At 41.1% G+C, this 8,844-nt stretch overlaps 1 protein-coding gene across 1 annotated transcript; it reads right to left on the bottom strand.

Moving 5' to 3' along the window:
• Positions 1-498: 498 nt before the first annotated feature.
• NCL (nucleolin) lies at positions 499-4,952 on the bottom strand. The gene is made up of 4 exons (XM_032273109.1): positions 4,749-4,952; positions 3,098-3,578; positions 2,225-2,425; positions 499-2,119 (listed from the first exon to the last, which is right to left on the bottom strand). Exons 1-4 carry the CDS (start codon positions 4,833-4,835, stop codon positions 885-887), a joined length of 2,004 nt encoding a protein of 667 aa, XP_032129000.1. The 5' UTR covers positions 4,836-4,952; the 3' UTR covers positions 499-884.
• Between the last annotated feature and the right edge of the window lie 3,892 nt (positions 4,953-8,844).

The raw sequence follows: 8,844 nt of genomic DNA, 5'->3' as shown, positions 1-8,844 counted from the left end.
CATTTCTCATTATAACCTATACTCCCATTCCCTCTGGAATATCCAAACGCAGCTGTTAGAAGAAACATGTTTCTAACTCACTGAATCTAAATATAGATGCAACTTCCTAATGTGAACGAACACAAAGCAGAGGAGTTTGAAACATACATTTCTCCTGTTTTTTAAATGCAATCTTACTGCTAATTCTTATATACATGTATACAGCTGTAATATCTGTTTCTAGATTCTACAAAGAAAGGATTTCTGAACTGCTGCACACACACATCAGTATAACTCTGTAATTGATTGTTTAGCTTGACAACATTCTTCCAGATAGCTCCGTTTTGTTTTACAGGAAGATATTTCTCATTACAGCCTATACTCCCATTCACTCTGGAATATCCAAACGTAACTTTTAGAAAAAACGTGTTTCTATCTCTCTGAATCTAAACATAAACACAACGTCTTAAGGTGAATGAACACAAAGCAGAGTAGTTTGAAATATACATTACTCCTGTGTTTTTTTTTTTTTTGTAGGAAAAAATGGTTTTGTACATGGGATGAAACAATATAAATTCAAAACTTACAGATAAGGGTTAGCTCTATCACTCAACTCTTTAAAAAGTTTATACGAATATCCAGTCAAAACCAACAAGGTATTGCCCTTGAAATGTTATCTATACGATTTCCAAGGAGACCACAGGACTGTATACTGTCTTGGAATGTCCTCAGAAGGCTCTGTCATTGATCAGGTAACAGTAAAAACCCCAGAGTCCTTTCTTTCAAATGGAAAAGGGAAAGCAGAGGAACGGAAGCTATTCAAACTTCGTCTTCTTTCCTTGTGGCTTGTGGTCACCTCCTCCTCCTCTGCCTCCTCGGAAGCCACCTCGCCCTCCAAATCCTCCTCAGCCTCCTCTGCCACCAAACCCTCTTCGGCCTCCTCTGCCACCACCTCGGCCTCCAAAGCCACCTCTGCCTCCACCACGACCCCCGAAGCCACCTTCACCCTTAGGTTTGGCCCAGTCCAAGGTAACTTTATTTCCATCAATTTCACCATCTTCCATGGCCTCCTTGGCAGCTTTGGCATCCTCCTCACTGTTGAAGCCTACAAAGCCAAACCCTTTGGAGGACCCAGTTTCCCGGTCAGTGACTATCCTTGCCCGAACAGAGCCGTCAAATGACTCCTTTAATGTCTCTTCGGTGGTATCCTCAGACAGGCCTTTGACAAACAGCGTTTTGGATGGCTGGCTTCTGGCATTAGGTGATCCCCTGGGTCCTTGCAACTCCAGCCTGATGGCTCTGCCCTCAATTTCCCTTTTATTATAGGAATTTAAAGCTTCTTTAGCATCTTCAAATGAAGCAAACTCTATAAATGCATACCCTTTAGATTTGCCATTTTGGTTCTGGGGTACTTTAATAAAAGTTGCTTTTTCAAATACTTCCTGAAGAGTTTCTTCTGTTGCACTGTAGGAGAGGTTGCTTAAAACCAGAGTTTTTGATTCACCACTCCAAGTGCTATTCTTTCCACCTCTATAGTCTTGATTTTGACCTTTCTCTCCAGTATAATACAGGGAAATGGATCGCCCATCGATCTCTGTTCCCTGCTTTTCTTCAAAGGTTTTCTCTGCATCAGCTTCTGTCTTAAATTCAATATAAGCAATCCCTTTACTTTTCCCATCCTTGCTGACTAATCTGATCTCCGCAGCATCTTCAAACACTTCTTTTAATTCATCCTGAGTGACTTTGTAAGGGAGATTTTTAGCCAAAAGTGTTCTCTCATCTCGTTCTTTCTTACTGTCTTTGCCTTTTGGTTTCTCTAGTTTAATTTCATTGCCAAAAACTTTCAAACCAGTAAGTTCCAGGGCTTTTTCCAGGTCTTCAGCAGATTCAAAATCCACATAACCAAATTTCCTAGTCATACCAATTCTGACATCCACAACAGCAAGATCATTTTTAGCAAAAACATCGCTGATACCAGTTTTTAATTCAGGAGCAGATTTGTTAAAGTTTAGGTTTCCAGCAAAGAGATTGAAAGCAGTGGTCGGTTCTGTGCCTTCCACCTTCTGTTTCTTGGCTTCAGGAGATGCTTTCTGTTTGGTCATTTCCTTCTTTCGTTTTCCAGATGCTTCTTTGACAGGCTCTGGACAAGATGTCAAACAATGTATCACCCTTCAATAGCCACAAACACTTACGTGTCTCTTTTAAACATCTCATGTCAATGTATGTCAGAATCTAATTTAATTACCTTCTTCTTCCTCTTCTTCCTCCTCGTCCTCATCATCATCATCATCCTCATCCTCATCCTCCTCATCCTCATCCTCGTCCTCATCATCCTCTTCTTCATCTTCATCCTCAGCTACATTCTTGGCTTTCACAGGAACAGGAACAGCTTTTGCAGCTTTCTTTCCTTTGGCTGGCGCAGTCTCCATAGCTTCTTCTTCAGAGTCTGAAAGAAAAGCCACCTAGTCAAAAAATTCCAGCAATCACCCAAAACAAACATCGGTTTTAAAATCTAATGGAAAGAAAGTGCAGGCCTGTCACCATGGTTAGTTAATAGTCACCGCAAGAGTAGATCACTTAGGGTCAGGCGCAGTGGCACACACCTGTAATCCCAGCACTTTGGGAGACCAAGGTGGGTACATCACCTGAGGTCAAGGTTTGAGACCAGCCTGGCCAATATGGTCAAACCCCACCTCTACTAAATATACAAAAATTAGTCAGGTGTGGTGGCGGGCACCTGTAATCCCAGCTACTTGGGAGGCTGAGGCAGAAGAATCGCTTGAACACAGGAGACAGAGGTTGCAGTGAGCCAAGATCATGCCATTGCACTCCAGCCAGGGCAACAGAGCAAAAACTCAGCCTCCCAAAAAAAAAAAAAAAAAAACCACTGAAACAAAATCCTACATTATGAAAAACAATCAGACTGTGCTGTTGAAATTTTCTCAATGCACAAAATCATTAATGGGTAATTAAGTCTGGCACACAACAGCCCAGAGAATTCCCACAAGGATTCCAATCTCATCTCCAGGTTGTTATCGAAGGAATATGTAGTACTGCTCCCAGAATCTCAAGATAACTTGCAAACAGAAGCCTAGTAACTACCAAGAGAACGCCTTACCATCTTCATCATCATCTTCATCCTCCTCCTCCTCCTCCTCCTCATCATCATCCTCATCGTCCTCATCCTCTGAGGCAGGGGCAGCAGCTGCTGCTTTCACCACTGCTGGTTCAAATTCATCCTCATCCTCATCCTCGTCATCATCCTCATCTTCCTCACTGTCATCCTCCTCCTCTTCATCACTGTCTTCCTTCTTGGCATTCTTGCCATTCTTTGCCCCCTTGGCTGGAATGGCAGCACCCTTCTTACCAGGAGTTGCTACCAATGCTTTGCCTGGTGTGGCTCCCTTCTTGCCAGGTGTAGCGACTGCTTTGGCCAGTGTAACTGTCTTCTTGGCAGGTGTTGCTGCTGCCTTTTTGCCTGGAGTGACAGCTGCTTTCTTGGCCGGTGGGGCAACTGCAACCTTTTTTGTTGGGGAAACTACCACTTTCTTTGCTGGGGTTGCAGCAGCCTTCTTGCCTTTCTTCTGAGGTATGACAACCTTGAGAATAAATGAAAACCAAACCAGTAAGAAGACAACCATGGTCCCAATTAGTGTTAGATTCTGGCAACGCCTATGGTTCAAGACCACACGCCCTAGACACACGTTAGCATGTTAAACTCCATATTATCAGGTGAATATCCAGAAATAAGGAACCCTTCTGAATACTTAAAATACCTCTGAATTCTTATACCTCATACTTTCCCAAACCCCAACTTTCTCATCTGAAAATGGTAATAGTATTATCCTCACATGTTTAAGGAACAGGAATTGCTATGTGTAAATTATTCACAACCTTACACATAGGAGACTCCAAGCATTAACTGTTATTAAATCATTTGAGGCTCCTACAGTAGGTGCTGGTACCAAGTTTGGTGAAGCTCAACTCTTAGGATCTGAGATGAAATGAAGATTAAATAGGCTGAATACCCCTTACAAAACGATCACACATCAAAGAGTGGGCATGTTTGGTAAAATCCATCATTTAGCTACATTAATAAAGTCCCACTGAAATCTGCTTTTTGATTACTAGTTTTATCAGGCAATGTATGGAAGAATAAAACTTTTATTCAATTCTCAATGAGAAGTCTGAGCACAATTCAGTCTTCACTTGTCTTTATAGTGAGCAAATAAATAGCCAGGAGTGCAAGAGGTAAACGTTAACAAAAAGGGTGGTGGCAGTCCTCAGTCTACACTAGAGACAACTGTAACACAGTGAGTAGAGTTACAAACCTTATATGTAATGGAATAGAGACCAATTAATCTTAAATGGAGCCTAGGAAAGGAATCTGGTAAGGTTATCCTCAGATCTGAATACAACGCCCAGCTCTGGCAATGAGAGAACAGATCTTTCCCTCGTGTCTAAAATGTGGGGGTGAGGATAATGTGTTGAAACTGGACAAATGTTAACGATTCAGCACAACAAATCACACTCCAAGCCCTGCAGAGGCACATGGAAAGGAGATCCCCAGATCTGTCTCAAACTCACATTCAAATATTTAGCCAGATGACATGTTGACATGAATGAAGAGCTTCTGAAACACTCAATCACTACAACAGGAGATATCCAGATGAATAAAATCTTATTTTTATCATAGACATCCAATTTCATGTCCTAACTCCCCATTTTGTAGTTTTAACTTAAGTCTGCATTGAGTTGGATGAAATTACCTCTTCTCCACTGCTATCATCTTCTTCATCTTCTGACATTTCCTCATCTTCACTATCTTCTTCTACCTCCTTTGGAGGAGGAGCCATTTTCTTGGGGTCACCTTGATTTTTACCTGCCTTGGTTTTCTCATGAACGTTATTCCTTTCCCAGTGAGACAACCCCGCCCCTTAAAGAGGCGGCGCGGCCACGTGGGGGTACCTGGTAGGCCACCACGTGCCCGAAACACCGCGGCAGAGCCACTTTCCGGGACCCACCACGTGTCGGCTTGCCGGGCCCGAGCGGAGACATCCCGAGTGCAGCCCGACCTCTGACTCAGGCCAATACCGCCATTTCCCACCACAACGCACCCGTCCCTCCGGAGATTCCGGGACCCACGTGGCGCGGCCCACGTGGCAGGCCGCGATCCCAGGCACGTGCGTCAGGAGTCGGGTTCTAGCCCATACGCATCGCAAGAGTTTGGTCTCATCACCTCGCCCCGGGGCCTAGCGCCCCCTCCCCGCGCTCAGTGACTCTGTCTTTCCTGCTGCGTTCCACTCCTGTGTTTTAAACTCAATCTTACCGCTAATTCTTATATGCCTGTACATGGCTGGAAATATATATTTCTAGATTCTCCAAAGAAAGCATTTCTGAAGTGCTGCACACACAGATCAATTTTACTCTGTAAGTTGATTGGACAGCTTGACAACCATTCTCCTAGATAGCTCCGTTTTTGTTTTAGAGCAAGATATTTCTCATTACACCCTATACTCCCATTCACTCTGGAATATCCAAACGCAGCTTTTAGAAGAAACGTGTTTCTAACTCGCTAAATCTAAACATAAACGCAGCTTCCTGAAGTGAACGAACACAAAGTAGAGCAGTTTGAAATATACGTTTGTCCTGTGTTTTAAACGCAGTCTTACTGCTAATTATTATATGCCTGTATAAGGCTGGAAATTTCTGTTTCTAGATTCTCCAAGGAAAGGATTTCTCAACCGCTGCACAAACACATCAGTTTTACTCTGTACGTTGATTGTACAGCTTCAAAACCGCTCTGCTACATAGCTCCGTTTTTGTTTTAGAGCAAGATATTTCTTTTTTTTTGTGATTAATATGTTTTTTATTTTGAACAGAGTTAGTAATTACTTGGATGTACACATTTTTCAAAAGTGATACATTTATTACATGTAAATTTACCTCATTAAAGCAATGTTAAAATGCATTAATTTGTACACATATTTGTCTGCTTTAATGTTTAGGTTATACTCAAAATGCTTTGAAGAAAATTTGAGATTTCTTGTTTTAAATTTTTTTTTCCCATGTATTTATTTTATTGCATTTTAGATTTTGGGGTACATGTGAAGAACATGCAAAATTGTTGCATAGGAACACACGTGGCAGTGTGATTTGCTGTCTTCCTCCCCATCACCTACATCTGTCATTTCTCCCCCTGCTATCCCTCCCCAGCTTCCCACCCCTCATCGTCCCTCCCCTATTTCCCCTGAACTGACCCCAGTGTGTAGTGCTCCCCTCCCTGTGTCCATGTGCTCTCATCGTTCAACACCTGCCTATGAGTGAGAACATGCGGTGTTTGATCTTCTGTAGAGCAAGATATTTCTCATTACAGCCTATACTCCCATTGACTCTGGAATATCGAAATGCAGCTTTTAGAAGAAATGAGTTTCTAACTCATTGAATTTAAACATAGTTGCAACTTCCTAAGGTGAACGAATGCAAAGCAGAGACGTTTGAAATAGACATTTCTCCTGTGTTTTAAAAGCAGTCTTACTGCTAATTCTTATATGCCTGTACATCACTCTAAATATCCGTTTCTAGATTCTCCAAAGAAAGGATTTTTGAACTGCTGCACACACAAATCAGTTTAACTCTGTAAGTTGATTGCACAACTTGACAACCATCCTGCTAGGCAGCTCTGTTTTTGTTTTAGAACAATGTATTTCTCATTAACGCCTATACTCCCATTCACTCTGGAATATCCAAACGCAGCTTTTAGAAGAAACGTTTTTCTAACTCTGTGAATCTAAACATAGATGCAACATCCTAAGATTAACGAAGACAAAGTAAAGAAGTTTGAAAAATACGTTTCTCCTGTGTTTTACACACAGTCTTACTGCTAGTTCTTATATGCCTGCATATGCCTGAAATATCTGTTTCTAGATTCTCCAAAGAAAGGATTTCTGAACTCATGCACACTCACTTCAGTTTAACTCTATAAGTTGATTGTATGGCTTGACAACCATTCTGTTAGATAGCTCCGTTTTTGTTTAAGAGCAAGATATTTTTCATTACACCCTACACTCCCACTCACTCTGGAATATCCAAACGCAGCTTTTAGAAGAAACGTGTTCCTAATTCGCTGAATCTAAACAGAGATGCAACTTCCTAAGGTGAACGAACACACAGACGAGCAGTGTGAAAGAGACGTTTCTCCTGTGGTTTAGACGCGATCTTACCGCTAATTATTATGTGCCTGTATATGGCTAGAAACATCTCTTTCTAGATTCTCCAGAGAAAGGCTTTCTGAACTGCTACATTCACAAATCTGTTTATCCCTGTAAGTTGAATATACACCTTTACAATCATTACGCCAGATAGCTCCGTTATTGTTTTAGAGCCAGATATTTCTCATTACACCCTATACTCCCATTCACTCAGGAATATCCAAACGCAGCTTTTACAAGAAATGTGTTTCTAACTCGCTGAATCTAAACATAGATGCAACTTCCTAAGGTAAAGGAACACAAAGCAGAGGAGTTTGAAATATACGTTTCTCCTGTGTTTTAAACGCAGTCTTACTAATAATTCTTACATGCCTGTATATGGGTCTAAATATCTGTTTCTAGATTGTCCAAAGGAAGAATTTCTGAATTTCTGCACATACATATCAGTTTAACTCTGTAAGTTGATTGCACAGCTTGACAACCATCCTACTAGGTAGCTCCATTTGTGTTTTAGAGGGAGAAATTTCTCATTACAGCCTATAATCCCATTCACTCTGGAATATCCAAAGGCAGTTTTACAAGAAACTTGTTTCTAACTGGCTGAATGTAAACATTGATGCAACCTCCTAAGGTGAACGAACACAAAGCAGAGCAGTTTGAAATATACGTTTCTGCTTTGTTTCAAACACAGTCTTATTGCTAATTCTTATATGCCTGAATATGGCTGCAAATACCTGTTTCTAGATTCAAAAAAGAAAGGATATTTGAAATGCTGCACACACACATCAGTTTAACTCTATAAGTTGATTGTACGGCTTGACAACCATTCTGATAGATAGCTCCGTTTTTGTTTAAGAGCTAGATATTTCTCATTGCAGCCTATACTCCCACTCACTCTTTAATATCCAAATGCAGCTATTAGAAGAAACGTGTTTCTAACATGCTGCATCTAACCATAAATGCAACCTCCTAAGGTGAAATAACACAAAGCAGAGCAGTTTGAAATTCACATTTCTAATGTGTTTTACACGCAGTCTTACAGCTAATTCTTATATGCTTGTATATGGCTGGAGATATCTGTTTCTAGATTCTCCAAAGAAAGGATTTCAGAAGTGCTGCACATGCAAATAAGTGTAACTCTGTAAGGTGATTGTACAACTTGACAATCACTCTGCTTGATAGCTCCGTTTTTGTTTTAAAGTAAGACATTTCTCATTACATCCTATACCCCCATTCCATCTAGAATATCCAATTGCAGCTTTTAGAAGAAACGTGTTTCTACCTCGCTGAATCTAAACATAGATGCAACTTCCTAAGATGATCGAACACACAGCACAGCACTTTGAAAGAGACGTTTCTCCTGTGGTTTAGACGCGATCTTACCGGTAATTCTAATGTGCCTTTACAAGGCTGGAAATATCTCTTTCTAGATCCTCCAAAGAAAGGGTTTCTGAACTGCTACATGCACACATCTGTTTAACTCTGTACATTGAATATACTCCTTGACAATCATTCTGCTAGATAGTTCTGTTTTTGTTTTAGAGCAAGATGTTTCTCATTACACACTGTACTCCCATTCACTCAGGAATGTCCAAACTCAGACCTGTTTCTAACTCGCTGAATCTAAACAGATGCAACTTCCTAAGGAGAATGA

Source organism: Sapajus apella, unplaced genomic scaffold (genome assembly GCF_009761245.1).
Source record: "Sapajus apella isolate SASKATOON/1434 unplaced genomic scaffold, GSC_monkey_1.0 scaffold1857, whole genome shotgun sequence".
Classification (NCBI taxonomy): domain Eukaryota; kingdom Metazoa; phylum Chordata; class Mammalia; order Primates; family Cebidae; genus Sapajus; species Sapajus apella.
The sequence above is the reverse complement of the archived record's forward strand: the minus strand, read 5'-3'. Positions and strand labels throughout refer to the sequence as shown.